This window comes from Tachysurus fulvidraco, chromosome 19 (assembly GCF_022655615.1).
Source record: "Tachysurus fulvidraco isolate hzauxx_2018 chromosome 19, HZAU_PFXX_2.0, whole genome shotgun sequence".
NCBI classification, from domain to species: Eukaryota; Metazoa; Chordata; class Actinopteri; order Siluriformes; family Bagridae; genus Tachysurus; species Tachysurus fulvidraco.
The window spans coordinates 19,680,095-19,702,594 of NC_062536.1; the positions used below are offsets into that span (position 1 = coordinate 19,680,095).

At 44.1% G+C, this 22,500-nt stretch overlaps 2 protein-coding genes across 6 annotated transcripts in view; one reads left to right on the top strand and one right to left on the bottom strand.

The window, feature by feature from the left end:
• The window catches only part of kmt2e (lysine (K)-specific methyltransferase 2E), a 34,527-nt gene extending 21,690 nt beyond the window's left edge, over nucleotides 1-12,837 (top strand). For 3 of the 5 annotated variants that reach the window (XM_027160785.2, XM_027160786.2, XM_047803816.1), the window contains 21 exons: nucleotides 1-51; nucleotides 243-382; nucleotides 575-750; nucleotides 834-872; nucleotides 979-1,179; nucleotides 1,265-1,395; nucleotides 1,488-1,605; nucleotides 1,694-1,803; nucleotides 1,954-2,209; nucleotides 3,859-3,957; nucleotides 5,818-5,991; nucleotides 6,080-6,397; nucleotides 7,351-7,680; nucleotides 7,886-8,027; nucleotides 8,150-8,358; nucleotides 8,503-8,565; nucleotides 8,660-9,052; nucleotides 9,189-9,424; nucleotides 9,550-9,632; nucleotides 9,861-9,943; nucleotides 10,680-12,837. The exon at nucleotides 1-51 is cut by the window's left edge and continues 167 nt beyond it. In XM_027160785.2, the coding sequence (XP_027016586.2) occupies nucleotides 1-51; nucleotides 243-382; nucleotides 575-750; nucleotides 834-872; nucleotides 979-1,179; nucleotides 1,265-1,395; nucleotides 1,488-1,605; nucleotides 1,694-1,803; nucleotides 1,954-2,209; nucleotides 3,859-3,957; nucleotides 5,818-5,991; nucleotides 6,080-6,397; nucleotides 7,351-7,680; nucleotides 7,886-8,027; nucleotides 8,150-8,358; nucleotides 8,503-8,565; nucleotides 8,660-9,052; nucleotides 9,189-9,424; nucleotides 9,550-9,632; nucleotides 9,861-9,943; nucleotides 10,680-11,597 (4,270 nt within the window). In that variant the 3' untranslated portion in view covers nucleotides 11,598-12,837. The remainder of the gene's footprint in view (nucleotides 52-242; nucleotides 383-574; nucleotides 751-833; nucleotides 873-978; nucleotides 1,180-1,264; nucleotides 1,396-1,487; nucleotides 1,606-1,693; nucleotides 1,804-1,953; nucleotides 2,210-3,858; nucleotides 3,958-5,817; nucleotides 5,992-6,079; nucleotides 6,398-7,350; nucleotides 7,681-7,885; nucleotides 8,028-8,149; nucleotides 8,359-8,502; nucleotides 8,566-8,659; nucleotides 9,053-9,188; nucleotides 9,425-9,549; nucleotides 9,633-9,860; nucleotides 9,944-10,679) is intronic. The other 2 variants (XM_047803814.1, XM_047803815.1) reach the window with 2 other exon arrangements.
• A 7,423-nt stretch (nucleotides 12,838-20,260) lies between these two features.
• Nucleotides 20,261-22,500, bottom strand: part of lhfpl3 (LHFPL tetraspan subfamily member 3) — a 24,326-nt gene continuing 22,086 nt past the window's right edge. Inside the window, exons 3-4 of the mRNA XM_027160842.2 lie at nucleotides 21,773-21,806; nucleotides 20,261-21,275 (exon numbers count right to left, since the gene is read on the bottom strand). Of these exons, the coding sequence (XP_027016643.1) occupies nucleotides 21,790-21,806 (17 nt within the window). The 3' untranslated portion in view covers nucleotides 20,261-21,275; nucleotides 21,773-21,789. The remainder of the gene's footprint in view (nucleotides 21,276-21,772; nucleotides 21,807-22,500) is intronic.

Genomic DNA, 22,500 nt, shown 5'->3' on the forward strand with positions numbered 1-22,500 from the left:
CTGCGGCTTCACCCACGATGACGGCTACATGATATGCTGCGACAAGTGCAGGTGATGAACACACACACACACTCTCACACACACAAATACATCCACACATACACACACCATTTGTAGTTACCTTTAATGTTAAACAAAGTTATTTCCTGTTCTCATTTACACTATAGCAGCTATAAATAGTTTCTCTGTGTGTGTGTGTGTGTGTGTGTGTGTGTGTGTGTGTGTGTGTGTGTGTGTATCAGTGTGTGGCAGCATATAGACTGTATGGGCATCGATCGGCAGCACATTCCTGAGACGTACCTGTGTGAACGCTGCCAGCCGCGTAGCCTCGACCGAGAGCGCGCCATCGTGCTGCAGACCAGGAAGAGAGAGAACATGTCCGGTGAGTCCTACAAGCACACACACGCACACACACAGACAGACATACACACACAGACAGACATACACACACAGACTGACATACACACACACACGCACACATGCACACAACATCCTCATTGTGTATTGTAAATGTATTGTAAACAGTACACTGTGTGTGTGTGTGTGTGTGTGTGTGTGTGTGTGTGTGTTTTAGATGGAGACACCAGTGCTACAGAGAGTGGTGATGAAGTTCCTCTGGAGCTCTACACCACGTTCCAGCACACACCGAACATCACTCTCACCACCGGACGTCTCGGCAACAAGCCAAACGACAAAAAGCGCAAGAAGAGTGGAGAGAAGGAGCCGGCCACGCCTGCACGTGCCAAGAAGGTATACACACACACACACACACACAGATAAGGGACACACACAGATGGGTTGTGTCTTAATTTCTTTATGATTCCTTTGTTCAGGCGTTTAGAGAAGGCTCCAGGAAGTCAAACAGAGTCAAGGTGAGTCACATGACTGCTCTGCACTAAACCAGCATGTGTGCTACTGTATTTTAGTGTGTTTCTATGTTCCAAGCATGTTTTGTGTGTGTGTGTGTGTGTGTGTTAGGGCTCAGCTCCAGAGTGTGAGCCCATGGACTCTCCGTCTTTGTGGGAGAGTAAGGTGAAGACGTGGATGGAGCGATACGAGGAGGCGAGCACTAATCAGTACAGCGAGGATGTAAGAGTGCTGCTGCGTGTCAAAGAGGCGCGGGACGGCAAGACGCTCGCCTACAACACACACCCTGCTGCCTTTAAACCACCTGTAGAGGTACACACACACACACACACACACACACACACACACACAGCCTCACTGTACCATCCTGCATGTTGATTACTTATGTGTTTCTCAGAGTCATGTGCAGAAGAATAAGCGTATCCTGAAGGCAGTGCGAGATTTAGCAGCAGACTCCCTGCTGATCGAGTACAGGGGGAAGGTCATGCTCCGCCAGCAGTTTGAGGCTAACGGCTACTTCTTTAAGAGGTGAAGAGCTCAATAAATATCTGCTTATTTTATATACGTCCTGTCCTTACCGCCATAAACAGGTTTGTTGACGTCGTGTCGTGTCTCCGCAGGCCGTACCCTTTCGTATTGTTTTACTCTAAGTTTGACGGTTTGGAGATGTGTGTGGACGCTCGCAGCTTCGGAAACGAAGCACGGTTTATTCGGCGGTCCTGCACACCCAACGCAGAGGTGAGCGATCGCCAACACGGCCTTGTGCTTATACAACCTGCAGCTGAAATAGTGAGAGTGAAAACGTTATTTCCTGTTACCGTCTCAGGTGCGTCACGTGATCGAGGACAGCATGTTGCACTTGTATATCTACTCTATAAGGGCCATACCTAAAGGCAGTGAGATCACCATCGGGTTCGACTACGACTACAGCAACTGGTGAGCGCACACACACACACACACACACACACACACACTTAGCATTCTCCTAAGAAACACCATCCTTAACCATCAAACACCAACATAAAAAAATAATAGAACTCTGACCGTGGGGTGTGTGTGTGTGTGTGTGTGTGTGTGTGTGTGTAGTAAATATAAGGTGGACTGTGCATGTGTAAGAGGGAATCAGGAATGTCCTGTTCTCAAACACAACCTGGAGCCCACGGAGAACTTGGGTTCTGCTACACGGCGCAGAGGAAGGAAGGACAAAGAGCCGGCGATTCGGGACGAAACCGGACAGAACCAGAACCTCACCCTGGACTGTGACGGATCCAAGGGCAAAACGAACAACGACAGCAAACAGAGGAAGCTGTCTCCTCTACGGGTGTCCATCTCTAACAACCAGGTACGGTGTATGCACACACACACACACACACACACACACACACAGTGTTATCACATATACCTTTCCTTTCCTTTCCTTACACATCACACAACATCTATTTTACATTCTCAGGTTATCAGACATTTTGTTCTCCGTATCATCCCTCCATCCTCCTCCTCCTCTTCCTCCCCCCTCTTCCCTCAGCTGTGTTACATTACACCTCTGCATGAGTGACACAGTCCTGTCTGCTTTGTGGTATTTATACACACAGGTCACACACACTTACACAACAAGTGTAGAAGCTTATTAAAGGGCACACGGAGATCCACAGCTCCAAAACCAGACCCCAGATTTATATTTATTACGTCTGTTTATTTGTTCTGTCAGATATTTATCCTGAGTTACTCTTAGTTTATTATTTATCCTAAACATCCCAGATTTAAACCCTGAAAACCACACGATGCGACGTAAGGATACTTTCTTCTGTTAGATGTCCATCTTTCCGTACTCACAGAATAAAAACATTACAAGCCATAAAATGTCCAAGACTTAATGGTGAAAGAAAAAGGAAAAAACTAAATGTCACTTTAAAGGTGCGGTCTCTGTTGTTTGAGAAATGTTTCAGAAAACTGAGTCGGGACGACAAACAAAACAAAAACAAAACTAACGTGTAGCCAATGAGCAGAAAGGGGCGGGGCTTCAGTGTTCAGTGCGTGTGACATTAGCAGAAAGTGGTTTTAACATTGACATGGAGGATAAAAACAAAGAAAGAAAGAGAAGAAAGACTTACGATAAGGACAAGAAGTAGGACGTGTTAATATAGGATCAGCTTTCCAGCGCTGGAGAGAACTGAAGGAGCAGGAAGTTGGCCACATATTCACAGGTTGGAGTTTCCCGAGTCAATAACTCCTGAGCTAAACGCTGTTACTACACAAATAACACCTCTTTTCTATCGTAGTAATGTAGAGAGGCAGCTACAACCGCGTTTTGTGTAGTAACAGCATTTAGCTCCGCTTTCTGCTAACGTCACACACGCGCACCAAACACTCTCTCCACCCATATTGACAAGCCCCGCCTCTTTATGCTCAATTGGCTACACGTTTGTTTTGATTTTCGTTTAGTTTGTCGTCCCGACTCGGTTTCCTGAAGCGTTTCTCAAACAACAGAGACCGCACCTTTAATACCGGTAAGCAAAACATGAAAGTGATGTTAATTAAATGAATTAAAATATATATATAATCATAAAAGTAAAGAAAATTTTATACTAATTTTTAGAAATGTAGAATTTAATTAATGAAAATACACCAAATAAAGAAAGAGGAAGATAAGAGTAATTAAGAGGGGAAAAGACCATAAAGATTATTTTTAATGATATATAGAAATAAGATTAAGGAAAATAAAATATGAACGTAAGAGGGATTAATGTTCGATACTTTAATAAGAGAAGACAAAAGAAAACAGAAATAAACTACAGAAACTTCACTGTCTCTGTTTTGGTGGAAATAAGAAATGAATAAATGGAATACAGCGCGTTGACGCCTGAGCACGGTCTGGCTGGTCATCGTCTCCCCGTCGTTCCTCCTACTCCTTTTCTCTTTCCCCCTGTCATCCCTCTCTCCGCTGCTGTATGAAGGCAGAGGATGAATAAGGCCCCTCTCCCCCTCTTACAGGATCCTGAGTTATTTGAGGATTTAGAAGAGAAAACCTCCGTTAGCAATGACGTAGAGATGGAGACAGAGGAGCACATGGCGGAGAGGAGGAGGAAGATGGTAAGTGCGCGTGTGCCGCCGGGGCGGACGCCGGTGTCGCCGCCGCAGCCCTCGCTCCCTCGCTCACGGTTTCCACGGAAACTCTGCTGCAAACCCCCACCCCTCCCTTCCATCTTTCGCAGGCATTTCTTGAGTCTCTACTGCCACCTGCTGCCTCGCTGGTGCCTCTTCCTCTGCTTAACCCTGATCAGTCGTGCCATAGTCCACATTTTTCCCCTTTCACGTTACCTCAGTGTTCACTTTCTGTTCTCTTTGGCTTGTTTTCTTGGGAACACTTTCACCTGCATAATTTATATCATTTGTTTGTAAGTCATGTATAACGTATATCGAATTTTTCCCCATTAAAAACTCCAGAAGATCGTCGGGTCTATAACGTATCGGGGGGTCGGATTCGGGACCGACGAATCTCACTTTGCCACAAAGTGTTTGCTCTTAATTATAAGAGATAACATTTATAATGGAGATGAGTTGTTAAATGCAGTCAGTGTTTGTGTATTTAACGTAAGGGTCGTGTGATACCCCTGTGTCTCTGTGGCATCACCTCCATTCTGTCCAGAGGAGTGAGTGTAAAGAGTCGGAGAAGCCCACAAGCGGCCGAAGGTTGACTCTGATCACGACGCCACCGTGCTTCACAGCGAGGACGGTGTTCTCAGGGCTCTTTGTGTGTAACACTACAGCATGTGGAAAAGTGATACACCGTCAGTAAAAACGACTAAAGCGAGGTCTCTCTGAGCCTTTGTTCACACACACTCCTTTCTACAAGTGTCCTTTATCTCAAAGCAACCATCAGCCCGAGCAGAAGAGAAGATGATACGTCCTCTGAGACACTCCGAGCTTGGTTATCTACACAAGCGGAGAACGCGCCCTGTGCTAAGTGTCGCTGCACAGTTAACACAGTCACACTACAGGGTCGATAAACACCCCAGTGAGACTGTGCTAAGTGTCGCTGCACAGTTAACACAGTCACACTACAGAGTCTTTAAACACCTCAGTGAGACTGTGCTAAGTGTCGCTGCACAGTTAACACAGTCACACTACAGAGTCTTTAAACACCTCAGTGAGACTGTGCTAAGTGTCGCTGCACAGTTAACACAGTCACACTACAGAGTCGATAAACTCACATCAGATCTCACTCACCTCAAGCTGCTCAGTTCCTGCTATTTTAAAACCATGAAGTCACAGACATATCTCTCTCTCTCTCTCTCTCTCTCTCTCTCTCCCTCCCTCCCCCCCATTCTCTCTCTCTCCCTCCCCTCCCTCTCTCCCTCCCTCCCTCTCTCTCCCTCTCTCTCTCTCTCCCCCAGTTGTCACATTGCATTGCTGACTCATACAGACAGGATGCTATAGAGCTGCTCAGAGCTGATGGAGAGAACACAATGACCCCCCGTGTCTTCTCCCGTCTCTGATTCCCTTTGCCCAGATTACACGGTTGATCGTAGTTTCCATACTTATTTTGACACCTATTTCAGCTCCTTGTCTGGTTTTACTCCCAAGTCTTAATTCCTAACCCCACTTTGTCTCTAAAGTCTCCATCTGGAAGTGAAAGCTGAGGCTATAAATGTGCCCAAGTTACCAAAGACTGTGCCTGAGCTTTTTCCGGCTTGTCGGTGAGTCACAGACCGATGAGTTTACTTCACTCACCAGAGGAAAAACACAAGCACAGAACCGATACGTTATATTTCATGTAGGAACGTTACAGTTTGTTGACCCCTAAAATGATTTCCTACAAAGCTGTGATTCTATCTGCCCCGATGTTCTATGCTTTTTCTCTGCTGCTGGTCTTCTGCCTCCGTGATGACTCCAACAGGTTCTCGCACATCCTCCTTATCCCACTCTCACTCTGTCTTGATGTTTGTATAGACACGTGAGGAAAGGAAGATGGAGGCCATCCTGCAGGCATTTGCCCGCATGGAGAAGAGAGAGAAAAGAAGGGAGCAAGCTCTGGAAAGGATCGGCACCAAGGGAGAGGTGGGAACTCGGAGCGAAATTAAAGAAGAGCCTCCTGCTACTCCAGAGGTGGAGCTACCTGCTATGGTAGGCAACATGTTTATATTTCTTCTTCGGTTTCATTATAATTCGGATTATTCTGACCCGGTCTGTGGTTGTGTTTCTTGACGTTTAGCCGTTGTTAGAGCCGGTGAAGGAGGAGGCGGCTCAGAAGGCAGCGAAGGTCAGTCGGAACAAGCAGAGGAAGAGTTTCTCTCGGAACCGAACGCACATCGGGCAGCAGAGACGGCGAACACGCACAGCCAGCGCCTGCTCTGACCCTCCGCCGGCGTCGCCCGGAGACGCGTGTGAAACCCAGCTAATGACCGAAACGCAGGACGGGTGCGAGACCGGAGCGGCGCCTGAAGCCGAAGTTCCGCCTCCACACACCCCGGACGCCACCGCCAGCCCACCTCACACCTCACCTGGGCACAAGTACCCCAAAACGAAAAAGGTACGACAGAGTGCTGTCATCTCTCAGTCGGTATATTAACACAGTGTCTGTTCATTAACACCGTTAATTAATTCATTTAATTATAAATATACTATATTTGAGACCTGATACATGCTGTTTCAATGGTCTGGTCTTGTATTGTCATTAGTGTTAACCAGATGTCCAGAGATTATCATCAACATGAACATCTTTGGCTCGATCCCCAGACCGAGGTTACAATAACACAGTGTCTGCTCACAGTGTTTGATTAACGTCGTCACAATCTTTCGATAACCTTCGAGTTAATGTTCTTATTGGTTTCCCGGGCAAAAGGTGAGTGGGATAACGTGCATCGTTTTTTCCTCATCTAAAGACTAAGATTTCCATTGGAGTCAACATGAAAGTTGTTGTTCGGATCTTTAACGGTGTCCGACGTGATCACTGAGTTTTATTTGTGTCGACACTGACATTTTCCAGCTGATCCAGACTCCGGACTAAGGTACGGTCCACTTAGTGTTGCCCTGATCTGGATTCCACACTGTGCTGTTGTACCCTGTCTTGTCCAGCCTTGTCATGGACACAGTTATGGTCAGCATCAACATCTGGAAACCTCATTTTTATTTATTTGGACCGACATTGATATTGTTGACCTGATGTCTGGCCGCGTTCTTGTCCGTGTCGTCTTCGTTGACCCGACACTAACCACGTCAGCAGTAACATCAACACATTGTTATTGCACTGTTGGTTTTGATCCCTAGAAGATGTTCATGTATACGTTGCCATGGTTGCTCTAATCTCTGGGCATTGTTCAGTTAGCATTATCCTTAAACCTGTAGATACTCTTGTGTGTGTGTGTGTGTGTGTGTGTGTGTGTGTGTGTGTGTGTGTAATTATGAGAAACCAACATCTGTATTAACCACCATATCTTACTTATCAGTTATTCTCTCTGTTTTTCTTTTGACCCTTTCTTATAGTCTCATCTCCATCTCTCCCCTTCACAGCACTTAGTAAACGAGTGGCTGAGTGTAGAGAAGCAGGAACAGCGCGTGTTAATGCGTAGTCCCGAGCCGCTTCCCGATCGGCCGCTGAGGATCAGCACCGATCCCGAAGTTTTAGCCACGCAGCTCAACTCTCTGCCTGGGATGGCCTGCAGTCCGCACGTCTACAGCACGCCCAAGCACTACGTCCGCTTTTCTTCACCGTTCCTGGCCAATCGCAGCCCCAGCACCCCCGCCGTGCCCGCCGCTCGCCGCCGCTCACGGGAACTTTCCGATACTCCACCAACCTCCGGCTCCTGCAAAAAGGTTCGTCGATCTCATTTCACTGCCTCAGAGATGGTAGTTTTTATTAGCGATTTTTCAGGGTCCGAGCACCAAAGTGGGCACTATATAATACACTTGTGTTAAAACCCTGGTGATTATGTAAGTATTATTATTATTAATAAATAAACAGTGTACAGACTGTCAGGAACTTTTTCTGTATTTAAACCAAACCCTGTGCTGTGTGTAGCGATGGCTGAAGCAGGCTTTAGAAGAGGAAGGCAGTCTGAGTCCGGGCGGACGGACCATCCTGATGCCCACCGAAGGACCCCTGACCCCGCCAATCAACGGAGACACCGACAGTCCCATCTCGCTTAACGGCACCTGCCCAGGTAACACACACACCTCACACACCAGGGGGTACTAGAACCAACAGTCTAATGCAGAAACAGATGCTTTGCGATTATTTTCCACTCCTTCTGTCTGGTTGACACCGGTTTGTGTGTGTGGTCAGAGTTGCCCACACCGCTGAAGAAAAGGCGTTTGTGTCCGCTGGACTCGTGTGTGTCGGAGTCGTCCACACCGTACGCCTCGCCGTGTGCTACGCCGACTCGACCCGAACCCTCCGAAGCTCCGCTAACACCTCAGCTCCTGAACACACCTCCAGAACCTTCCACTCCCACACACACCTCCCAGACCCCAGCACACACTTCGCCACATGAGGTAAACACACACACACACACACACACACACACACACCAGTGTACTGACTTTATAATCATTTGTAATGTTTACTTGTGTTGTTAAATCTCTGTATTATTCATGGAGATTAAAATGATGGCGTATTAACGATCTGCGCGTTCACAGAGCGAGTCTCCGATAGATGGCTCACCGGAGACTGAGGCGAGCCGAAGATCCAGCACACAAGAGGTCAGCTTTAATCTGCCTGCTTTAGTCACGCTCACGTTCGGATCAGACACCACACACTTGTTAATCACGTGACGTTTACTTCTGTCGTCCTCAGGTCGATCGCGCGCCGTCGCTTTTGGCTTCTCCTATTAGGAAGCTTTCTGAAACTGTACCTCAGGAGTCTCAAAGCCCCGCCCCCTCGTTACCGGAGCCCCATGAGGCACCTTTAGACGAGGGTACGGAGGGAGAAGGCACTACAGAGGCGTCGTCTGCGTCCTTCCACACGTGGATCAAGAGCCCCGAGCGAGGCGGCCTTTCATTCTCGCCTATTAACTCCAACCTGAGGGACCTGACGCCGTCTCACACTCTGGACATGGGAGCGTTCAGCGATGCCACGTCCTACTACCCCTGCGCAGAGGACGGAGGGAACCCAGCCTTCACTCGTTCGCTCAGCGGGGACGCCTCGGAGGGAGCAGGCGCAGCTCAGAATCCACCACAGAAGAAGAAGGTGAGGTTTTGCGCACTAATTTGCATTAACACACTGACCAGAACCATGTGAGCATTTACATCATCATCTCTCTCTCTCTCTCTCTCTCTCTCTCTCTCTCTCTCTCTCTCTCTCTCTCTCTCCCTCCCTCCCTCAGGTGTCTCTACTGGAATACAGGAAGCGACAGCGTGAAGCACGACGCAGCGGAGGCTCCAAGATCGAATGCAGCTCTCCGCTGTCGGTAGCGCCCCCGGTGGACATCTTCCCTGTTGCCGTGGAAACAACGCCTGATTCCATCGTTCCTGTGGTTACGCTGGGCTCCAGGACCCCGCAGTCTAGCGAAGACCCAGACACCCCCCAACAGGGAGAAAAAGAGGGAGGAGACGGACAGTGGTACGCTCCGTCGCCTGTGATTTATTATTGTTATACATAATATATTAATAATATAATGTGTGTATTTATTTATTTATATAAAACTTATACGTTCTACTTAAGTGTTTATGTCCGGTGTTGTTTAGGGTGTCGTCAACCTCAGTGGAACAGGCCAGAGAGCGTGGATACCACAGAGCCCTGCTGCTTAGTGACCACCGCAAAGACACAGGTCATACACACACACACACACACACACACACACCTGTCTCTCTAACACACACTGCACATTTTCCATATTTATATAAGTGTACTTCTGTTGTATTTAGTATATGAACTGATTAGTATTTGTTGCTCTCTGTCTCTCTCCCTCTCTCTCTCTCCCTCTGTCTCTCTCTCACTCTCTCTCCCCTGTGTCTGTGTAATGACTAATATTTGTAATTTCTGTTATTTCTCACAGATGGAAGTGAGACAGAAGGAGGTGATGCGGTAGTAAGAGAGTGTCCATCACCTAAGAGCTGCAGGAGTCCCTCAACACACACAGTACGGGTTACACACACACACAGTACAAGTTACACACACACACACTACGAGTTACAAACACACACAGTACGAGTTACACACTACGAGTTACACACACACACACACACACACAGTACAAGTTACACACACACAGTACGAGTTACAAACACATACATAGTACGAGTTACACACACACACACAGTACAAGTTACACACACACACTATGTTACACACACACACATACAGTACGAGTTACACACACACAGTACGAGTTTTACACACACACACACTACGAGTTTTACACACACTACGAGTTTTACACACACACACAGTACGAGTTTTACACACATACACACACAGTACGAGTTACACACACACACAGTACGAGTTACAAACACATACATAGTACGAGTCACACACACACACACACACAGTACGAGTCACACACACACAGTACGAGTTACACACACACACAGTACGAGTTTTACACACACACACAGTACGAGTTACACACACACACAGTACGAGTTACACACACACACAGTACGAGTTACACACACACACACTACGAGTTTTACACACACACACAGTACGAGTTACACACACACACACAGTACGAGTTACAAACACATACATAGTACGAGTCACACACACACACACACACAGTACGAGTCACACACACACAGTACGAGTTACACACACACACAGGCCTGGATATAAAGTGTCCTCATGCTAACTGTGTTCTTCTTTCTCTTAGTCTATGTCTCCAGGCCCGAGCTCCGTGGCCCATTCCGCCGTTCGCTCGTCTAAAGAAGATGACAGCGACCCTCAGTCCCGCCCCTCGGTCCAGCCGCCCTCGTCCAAGCCGCCGCTGTCTAAATCCAACCCTTTGACTCCCAACAAGCTCCCCTCCCAAGGGCACTACGCCGCTTCTACCCTCACTATTCCCTCTCCCAAATCTCAGCCTCAGCCGCAGGGTTCTCCCTATCGCGGCCAAAGGACCTTCCTGTCTGCCCCACCCCCTAACCAATCACAGTACAGCCCTCAGAATGCACCGCCCCCTCCTCCTCCACCACCTCCGGTACCCCCTACTTCATCGCCGTACTTCCCTACACAGTTCAAGGCGGCCGTCGCTACGCCCTTCCCTCCCGGCTCGCAGGCGCTGCTGCAGTCTCACCACACGCTCCACTTCCAGAGCAGCTCGGCCCCGCCCCCTCCACCCCCTCCTCCTCCGCCTCATCCTCAACCGGGCCCAGCCCTCATCCACGTCAATCATCTGCAGCCTTCTTCGATCCAACAGCATCAGCTGATCCTGAGCGCTGCCCCTCCCCCACCTCCGCCTCCACCCCCTCAGACACAGAGTTCTCAGCCGGCGCAGGTCAGCGGCACCGCTGTCAATCTGCTGTCCATCAAACAAGCCCCACCTCCTCCACCCTCGTTTCAGAACATTGGTGCGTTTCAGACTACTCTCCTGCACCAATCCGGAGCGAGCAACCCTACAGCGGTAACGCCCTCTTCGTATCAGCAGACTGTGTTACCGCCTCCTCCTCCACCCCCGCCGCAACCGACGCCGCCTTCTCAGTCGTCCAATCCTAACGTGACTCAGACCCGAGGACCGCCTCCTTCCTCCGCGGCATTTCATAACACGGGATACATGGGGACGGGATGGCACTGACTCCGCCCACTTCACCCGCACGCAAAAAAACGAACTCATAATGAGAAAATAACGGTGGGCGATCGGACACAGTGTAACATAGGCAACTCGATCGTAGTGTAAATAATTTTTATGCACCTTTACACCCAGGAAACCGGACGAGGCGACAAGGGTACACTTACACGGACCGTAACTCCATCCGGAGAGACTTTACAGAAAACAAGATGGTGGCTCAGTGGTGCTCATTACACAACCTAAACCCCTCCCCCCTTTTTTTCTTCCTCTTCCTCTTCCTCTTCCTTCTTCCAGTCGTCCCGTCTTAGATGTCTTTTAATGTTTGCGTTTCCCCCTGTTCTCTTTAAGGCACTTGTACCATGGACATTCCACGGCGACTGTTCTCCCCCCCCCCCCCCTTCTGTAATCCTCACGTCATTTATTCGTTTTATCTAGCGCTTCGTTTATAGCGGAAGAAAAACAAGGCTTTTTGTATAGAGGAAAAAATACAGAATTATTTTTTTTAAATCCTTCATGTAACTGATAAAAAAATATTAATAATATCCGCAGAAATCGAGAAGAGACCTTCCTGTTAGGCCGCTTCACCGCTCCGGGAGTCTGCACTTCTGTGTGTGTGTGTGTCTGTGTGTCTGTGTGTCTGTGTGTGTGTGTGTGTGTGTGTGTGTGTGTGTGTGAGTGACAGACAGACAGATAGTGTACTCGTTGGTCCATACGTGTTCATGTGTTCATCGCGACTGTTCGTGCGAGTGTGAGAGAGACATAACTTCCTGTTCACCTTGAGCGGTTTATTTTTTTGAACTTCCACAGTTATTTGTAGAAAGTGTAATTTAATTGTATAGGTGGTTCCTCCAGCGTTCTTTCTGCAGAGACGAATGGGTGTAAATATCAGCTTCTTTTTCTACGCTTGTACACTTTGCTCACATCTTTTTTTTTTTCTTTTTTTTTGAATATGGTTGTAAATACGAGCGCATACTTCTCATAAAAAAAGAAAACAAAGGAAAAAAATAAAAAAGCTGAATGTTTCTGTGACGGTAGCACTATTTTTATTTCCATCTCCCGGGATTATTCGATTTGTCCTCTCTCTCTCTCTCTCTCTCTCTCTCTCTCTCTCGTTTTATTTTTTATTCTTCGCGTGAGTGTGTGTGTTCGAGTGTGTGTGTGAAGAGCAGACGCTCACAGACACAACACTGGTTGGATATTTTCATGGTTCATTATAATAAATCACTGTAATTACAGTTTTATATCACCTCTCGTGTCCTCGTTTTGTTTGGCTTGTGAGCTCGAGGCTGAACTTCACCATGAAGACTTTTGGTTTAGTTTAAGATGATCATCGCATCGTGGAGAAATCCTGCTGCTGCTGTGGAGGAAAAATAAGCGATTCTGTATTAAACGTGTTTATCCTGAGCTGTGTTTCTTTTACATTTAATCATTTATCATCTTTTTTTATTCGTTCGTTTGGAACAAATCACGGTTTACTTGACGAGCTTAATGGAAAGCTGAGACGTCTAAACCCCTGAAGACGTCTTTCGGCTTTGTCTCCTGTTTATCGTTAAATATTAGATTAGATGTGTTCGTTTTTCATCGTCGTGGTAGAACATCCTGTGTGTAATGCCACTGTTCGCCCACCAGATGTGACAAGTGAGCAGTGCTTTAGTCTTCGCTCCTGACGCCGAACCTTCCCTGAATCTTAATCCGGGTTCCATCATGGGCTCCGTGTCACATGGAGAACACTCTCCCTACACAAGTGTGCAGTCCTCTGTCCGAGTGTATGGGACAGGAGAACGATTTATTTATCTCATGTCTGTCTCAGTTCTGTACATGGAACATTTCCTTTAAACTTCACCCCATGACGTTAGCACGCCAGATCACAGCGTTCATTTTGTCATGTTTTATCATAACATTTCTATTTTAAGAATTAAATTGTGTTTATTTGACTATTAAAACAATTTCTATGCAATAACTAACCAAAGGTGTTTTATTTTTATTATTATTATTATTATTATTATTATTATTATAAAACTGGAAAAAGTTGATAAATACAGAATATGTCAGCTAGCTAGCTAGCATGCTAATGATATTTATTTTTAAAACAATACAAAAAGAACTTTCAGGGAAAGCAAAAAAAAATGAATAAAAATCCACACAACACACAACAGAATGAACAATTAAATTATAAGATTAGCTTTTGGTCAAAACAGCCAGCTTTACTGCTAACTAAAAATTATTATGTTAGCAAGCTAGCACTTGCAATGAAGCTGATTAGTATGGGTTACATCCTGTTTTATGTTAGCTGGTTAGCATTAGCATCTGTTAGTTTCATGGACTGATTCATTGTCTCTCATGTTGGTTTGTTGGTGTGTGTGATCTAGTTAGTTAGTATTAGCAGAGAAGATTTCCTTTTTTAGCCAGTTAGCGTTAGCATAAACTATTATGGTTATTTATTGATATACTTTGTCTTCTTCTACTACTTCGGTCTTTTCCCGTTAAGGGTCTCCACAGAGAATCATCAGTTTCTACCTAACTCTATCCTCATCATCCTCGACTCTCACACCAATGACCTTCATGTCCTCATTTAACACACCCATATATCTCCTCGTTGTCCTTCCTCTTGACCTCTTGCCTGCAGCTCCATCTACAACATCCTTCTACCAATATAACCATCTCCCTCCTCTGTACATGTCCAAACCATCTCAATCTAGTCTCTCTGTCCTTGTCCCCAAAACAGCCAACCTGAGCCGTCCCTCTGATGTCCTAATCCTGTCCATCCTCGTCACTCCTAAAGAGAACCTCATCCTCATCTCTGCTACCTCCATCTCTGCCTCGTGTCTTTTCCTCACTGCTACAGTCTCTAACACACAGCAGAGCTGCTCTCACTACTGTCTTCTAACCTTTCCTTTCATTCTTATTGACACTCTTCTGTCACACACACAACACTCCTCACACTCTTCTGTCACACACACAACACTCCTCACACTCTTCTGTCACACACACAACACTCCTGACACTCTTCTGTCACACACACAACACTCCTGACGCTCTTCTGTCACACACACAACACCCCTGACGCTCTTCTGTCACACACACAACACTCCTGACACACTTCTGTTACACACACAACACTCCTGACACTCTTCTGTCACACACAACACTCCTCACACTCTTCTGTCACACACACAACACCCCTGACACACTTCTGTTACACACACAACACTCCTCACACTCTTCTGTCACACACAACACTCCTCACACTCTTCTGTCACACACACAACACTCCTGACACACTTCTGTCACACACAACACTCCTGACACTCTTCTGTCACACACACAACACTCCTCACACTCTTCTGACACACACAAAACTCTCCTTACACACTTCTGTTACACACACAACTCTCCTTACACACTTCTGTTACACACACAACACTCCTGACACTCTTCTGTCACACACACAACACTCCTGACACACTTCTGTCACACACACAACACTCCTCACACTCTTCTGTCACACACACTCCTGACACTCTTGTCACACACATACACAACTCTCCTGATACACTTCTGTTACACACACAACACTCCTGACACACTTGTCATACACACAACACTCCTGACACACTTCTGTCACACACACACAACACTCCTGAAACTCTTCTGTCACACACACACACAACACTCCTGACACTCTTCTGTCACACACACAACTCCTGACACTTTTTCCCACCCACCTGTACTCACCTCTTCACCTCTTCTCCACACTCCCCATCACACTGGATATTTAACCCAAAATCCTTAAACTCCTGCACCTTCTTGACCTCAGAACCCTGTAACCTCACTGTTCTACTTCCCTCCCTCTTGTTCATACACACAGACTGACTTTCCTTCCTCTTCTTTCCAAAGCAGACCTCCACCTTTCCAGGTGTTTCTCCACCTGCTCTCTACTCTCACTTTAGATCACAATGTCATCCACAAACATAATTGTCCATGGCGATTCCTGTCTGACTTCATCTGTCAATCTGTCCATCACCACAGCAAACAAGAAGGGACTCAAAGTAAATCCTTGATGTAGTCCCACCTCCACCTTGAACTCCTCTGTCTGACCTACAGCACATCTCACTGCTGTCATACTCCTTTCATACAGATCCATATAACTACACTAACGCACTTCTCTGCCACTCCTGACATCCTCATACAGTACCATATCTCCTAGAACAACTAGAACACATCTCCTCCATTCCTCAGGCATCTTCTCACTCTCTAAATCCCGTTGAACAATCTAGATAGAAACTCCACTGCTGTCTCTCGTAGACTCTTCCACACCTCCACAAGTATGTCATCTGGACCAACAGCTTTTCCACTTCTCAGATCCTTCCTCACTTCATCCTTTATAATCTTTCCTATTTTCTCATTCATCAGCTCTCCAAAATATTCCTTCCTAACCTGTAACACAACTCATCGTACGCTTTCTGTTTGGCCTTTGCCACATCCCTCTTCACTCTTTGCTGTGATTCCTTGTAATCCTGTCTATTTTCTTCAGTCCTTTCTACGTCTCACTTCTTTTTAGCTAGTCTCTTTCTCCGAATGCCGTCCTGTACGTCCTCGTTCCACCACCATGTTTCTTTATGTTCTTTTCTCCTTCCAGATGACACACCTAGCACCCTCCTACCTGTCTCTCTGATCACTTCTGCTGTAGTTTCCCTGTCATCTAGAAGCTCTTCCTGACCACCCGAAGCCTGTCTCAAATTTAGGTCTGAATCCCTCACAGCATTAGAAGTAAAGAGTATGATTGTCACACTAGGTATAGGTATATGTGATCTAGCTAACTAGTTAGAATTAAGAGTAAAGATTTTTTTTTTAGCATTAGCATTAGCATTCGATTTTAAGATTATTTATTGATATAATTTAAGAAAATAAAATTAATTGCAATTCTCTGACAAATCCTTTCTTGTTAGTTAGATATATTTATCTATGAAGATTTTGAATCTTTATAGTTATGATTTGTTTATAGACTTGCCTCATGATAGCTAGTTAGTTAGCTAGCTAGCATTAGCAGCGAGGACTATGACAAGTTACATGTGTGCAGATAGCATAAGAAAAAATCCTCTGAGAAATGCTGCCGACTAGGTGCATGTCAGCACAGAGATTTTTCATGTTAGCTAGCTAGCATTAGCATTAAAGATTAAATATTTACAATAATGAGCATGTAAAACACATCCTTTTCTTTTTGTAAATTCATGAAAAAGAAAAGTCATAAAGCTGTGATGGTCTTTTGAGAGAATTTTTTTATTCACTTACATCTCTGAATCAGTCTCTACATGGTGTGTGTTTTTAGGATATTATGGCATATTTACATTTCTTTCTTTCCTTTTTTTATTCTATATACAGGAACATTAGACAAGACAGACACCCAACATTGGGGACTTTGGTAATGTACAGATATAATAATAATAATAATAATAATAATAATAATAATAATAATAATAATAATAATAATAATAATTCATTCTAAATCAGTTTAGTATGCATCATGTCCTGATTTTACAGAGTGGTGCAATAAAGGGGCGGGGCTTCAGATCAATCTGCTCAGCCAATAGCAATACAGAATTGTTTACCTCACATTAGCATTTTAAAATGAGCTAGCTTGCTCTAAACATGTGTTTCAGACTGATCAAACCGCAGACCATGCTAGATTACCTCATGTTAGCTAGCTTCTTAGGCAGGCTGGTTACATAATTAATATCAACTAGCCAGCCTTACTAGTGAATAGCTAGCATTAAATTTATGTCAGCTAGCAAACATTAGCAAAACACTGTAATTTTGTCAGTGAAATAGCTAAAGAAATGCATTACAGCATTAAAACTATGCACTCAATGATGTAGCTACGTAACATGAGATGGCAAAGCTTACTACAGATGAGCTAGCATTAACGTTAAGCTAAAACTGACGGCCGTGTTCAGGCAAAAGTGATTCCTTATGGTATCTAGCTTTCTAGGACGTTTGGCTAGCTATGTAATGTCAAAAAAAAAGACTGATACTTGAAGAGTTAGCATAAATCTTACATAGGCTAGTTAATGTGTTTAATTTGTGAGCTGGCAGAAAAATTTGCTAGCTATACTGTTAAAAATACAGTATTTGAAATGTGAAAACTTGAGTCTTGTAGCATAGAGACAACTGTTTCTCGGTGGAATCAGGACACAAACGTACAAAACATGTTCAAACACGTTATAATTTCACCTACAACCGTATTTCTGTCCATCGAGATAATTTTCAATGCTTTTTTTTTTACAGTTTACAATATTATTACAATATTTTACTTTAAAAAAATTAGAACAAGTTTATTTTTCGTGATGTCACATTTGTCTTTTTTATACATAACATTCTTACATTTACACTTCAAAAGAAATAAAAGACAATAAATTCAGGAGAAGAGAAAAAGTTTGTGTCTGCAGACTGGTGACCAGTGGGTGTGTCTTGGAGCCCATATATAAACTAAAAGACACGCCCACTCTAACATCTGATTACTCAAAAAAATGATGAGGTTTATGCTAGCTGGCTAGTTAGCGTTATCAGGAAAGGTTATGAATGTGACTGAAAGCTGCTGCTGGGTTAGCTTATACTTGCTAGCTGGCAAACCTCAAATGAACAAACACGTTAGACAAAATATATACAGCGTAAAGACCACGTGTCTCTCGTAATGCTCTCGTGAGAACATGCCGCGTGAAGGCTGTGACTTGATTAGATCAGACAACAGCATACTAAAACTAGAATGTACATTTCCTGAAAAAATGTGAATGGTGCTTGCACGTGGCAAATCTCGGCACTCGGTTGCTAGGGTGAAATTTTAGGAATTTCCCATTCAAGACTATGGGACTTTTTTGCCCGCTTTTTCGTCTGCTGTGCAAACATCGTTGGTTGGATCGCTTATAAAAGTCATAGCACACCTCTCCTCAATGAGCCGGTCGATTTGACACCTCATTCTTGGGTCTAAGACAAAAGCTGCGGGACAAGTTACGCGCCGAGATTTTGTCCGGAAGAAGAATATCTCAGTATGCAAGATAACAAGAATGTTGCTTTGCAAGCACCATTAATTATTTACCTCATGTAAGCTAGCTTCATTTCATCAGATAACTAAAGAGCTAGCGTTAATGTTAGGTAAAACATTAGCTAGCAAACATTAGCACATGTAAAGGTTTTCACTGTGTACTAACATAGAACAAACTTGTAGAAGTTTCTTTAAACTTTACCTTCATGCTAGCGAGTGATACAGCATCACATGATGGTTTATTTTACACTCTACGTGTGTTTATGTGCACAACACATAGCCGTGGTTTCTGTAACAAACGACAATTTTGAGTTTTTTACACAAATGATGATGTACGACACGTGATGTGACAAATCCAAACATTCAGCACAATCTAATCCACTGACCGAGCGCATGTGATTCAAGGTTTCTTCACTTTTTCACTCACAACGTTTGTTCTTACCTGCCGTTATTTTCCACTGACTGAAATGCGGTTTGATCTCGTCCTGTTGTACACGACGTCTCGTGTCTAGAGACGTTACAAAGAAAATTAACACATGGAAGGCAACAGCTAGAGTTAGCTAATCCGGCAGCCATGTTGCGTTTGTCCGTTCTGTTACAAGCCCCGCCCCTTCTATTCCTGAGCTCTGTGCTGCACTGCAGTTGTTCGTTGTTTTGTATTTTTCTAGCCATAAAAAAAAGAGCCAAATCTATAAGTACATTAATAGAGTCACGCTTCAGTTGTGTGAAATTCTAACTGTTAAGTTCTGAGGTCTCCGTCGCACTGAGCAACATTTTAACTCTGACTTACATGAGCTTTAATCACCGAACTGTCACTTGCTAGTTCATTAACTCGCCCGACAACAGATCCACAACTAGCAACTGCTAATTTCCTGATTCCTGCGTAAAAAGAAAACACTCATGATTAAGTGTTAAACATCACGCTAAATGGTGTTACATGATACTGGCACATGTCTGCTAGACAGAACAACACTGATGTTCACACACACACACACACACACACACACACACACACACACACACACACACACACACACACACACAGCAGTCGGCTATGACGCTGTCCAGAAACAGGAAGTGGTGTGACATTTGGAAGACAGAGACAGAAACACCAACACGGACGCTGAGACGATTCATCACTTACTGAAGCTTCAACTTTTTTAAAATTAGTCAAATGATTTATATATTTTTTTTTTTCATGGCCAAAAAATATCCAAAAAATGTCTGTGTATGTTTTTTTTAAACTAAGTGTCCAGATATTTTCTTTAATCCCAAACTGTTCCCGGCTTCTGATCACGTTGTGATACAAACACACCATTAAATAATGAAAGTAAAATAATAATCAAAATCATATAAAGTAATCTACAGAATAACTCATTAAAAAAATAATAAATAAAAGTTATAGATTTTCCCAAAAGACTCTACACACTAACACTAATTCTGTTGTTCTGAAGGAACTTTATTACTGTTTCACATTAACAGTGTGTGTATGTGTGTGTATATGTTTATGTGTGTATGTGTGTGTATGTGGTGTATATGTGTGTGTATATGTGTGTGTGTTTGAGTATGTTTGTGTATATATGTGTGTGTATATGTGTGTGTGTTTGAGTATGTTTGTGTATATATGTGTGTGTGTATATGTGTGTGTGCCTTTGAGAATGTGTGTGTGTGTGTGTGTGTGTGTGTGTGTGTGTGTGTGTGTGTGTGTGTGTGTGTGTGTGTGTTTCAAATCTCCCCCCTGCTCTCTATTCCATACTCTTATGAACTAGCATGCTAAGACACACTGCCAGTGGTGAACTCTGTTGCTAGGCAACCGGAACCATGGCGGCGAGGCACCAGAGTTCTGCTAGCTGGCACATAGCTGTGTTTTTTTTATAAGACAAAAATGACGAAGACTCTGTTTACACCAAAAGCAAAATAAATGTGACGAGTGTTGATGTTTTCTCCAGATTGAAAAATACTGAAGAATTTCTCAAATTTTGCTCAAAATACAGCGAACTTTAGGGACGATTAATTCTCTTTGTAGATTTGTTTAACGCTTAAAGATCACAACACAGACACACATCTGTCTACAGAATCACCTGAAATACACACTCTGGGGTTTCTCTGCCACCACTGATGTAGACATTTTCTTCTGAAAGGACACAGAGGTCACCGCGGCTTCCCCGAAATCCTCCACTGTTCTCTGTCACCATGGAAACAGTCTCTTCACGTCGCCTTGAGAGTTCAGTCTGATCGACTAAACACGAAAATAATGAACAAACTCCAAAACACGGACACGTTTATATCAAGGGCGTGTGTGTGTGTGTGTGTTTGTGTGTGTGTGTGTGTGTGTGTGTGTGTGTGTGTGTTTGTAAAGACAAAGATATGGAAGTGCTGACACTGATCCTAGCAAACTAAACAGCAGGTTGTGTGTGTGTGTGTGTGTGTGTGTGTGTGTGTGTGTGCGTGTGTGTGTTTGTGTGTGTAGCTGCCTGGTCCAGTCCTCACAGCCATGAAAAGTCATTTCTTCTTCCAAAATCTGGACATCTTTCATTATTTCCCTCTAAACACACAGGCCCAGCCCCAGAGGATGCTGGGTAAAATGCCGGAAGGTGACTGGATCACAGAACTTTACTTCTTTTATTTCAGCTGATCGAGTCACTCTGAGATGAAAAGAGAAATAAATCATAATAAAATAAATAAACTAAGCAGAATGACTTCTGAAAAAAATTATAACTAAAATAAATCTGTCATGATATTTGTGTCATAGTCAACAACAAAGTGATAAACAATAACTCCAAAAAAAATTTGTTTTTTTAAATAACATATAAATAATAAATAATTACATAAATCCAGACATAACAAAATTAGTTTAAGGACAAACACAACAACAAAGCAAAACGAAGCATCGACAAAAACAGTACAATCGTTTTAAACCATAATAAAACCTTGTGTAAAAAAACATCTGTAACGTAAAACAATTACGTAACAAATAGAACAGAAAAAAAATCCAATTAAAAAAGTTTACAGAATGATTGTTAACAATAACAAATGGAACAGAACTAAATAATTTTAGTGAAATTACGCAGTGGAAAAAAAAGATTTTCTTATTTTCTTTATTACTGTTATTTATGTGTGATTAGTGTGAGTGTGTACTGACCTCCTCCAGCTGAACCTCTACGCACTTCCACTTTCTGTTAGAATAAAACACACCACACAGACGTTCTGTTACTCCGGTCATAAACCAGACATTTATATGAAGAATAAAAAAGAGAAAGAAAACAGGACATGAGAAATGCACTAAATGATTATCAGCCGATAATCAGCTGTCCACGACGCACTGATCCGGTTACGACATCCGTATTACCCGACCATTTAAATTCCCATTCATAGAGCCGCTCTAGCGCGTCGCTGCTGCCGCGATCTAAACTCCCTCCTCCAACCCCGAGCCGGAATCCGTGTTCATTGTACCAGTTTACGTATTAAATATCTCTCTCTCTCTCTCTCTCTCTCTCTCTCTCTCTCTCTCTCTCTCTCTCTCTCTCTCTAATTATTTAATTATTTATTTATCCATTCATTCATTTATTACTTTCCAAAAACTCCTAAGCGAGCATACCTAATACATGCATGATCAATGGTTCTGTTATACGGGGGTCTACTCTATACTATTTTCTAGTCGCTGCTCTCTGCGCCCTGACCGCGCATGCGCACGGATGGGCAGGTGGATTCTTGTCCAGAACGGAACCATAACGCCAACACTAACTGTATGCATATCAGCTAATAAATTCTCTTTTGACAAAGTGGTCCTGACAGACCCTACATCTGCCCCACACTCTCTACTCGGACTCTACAACTGCCCCACACTCTCTACTCGGACTCTACAACTGC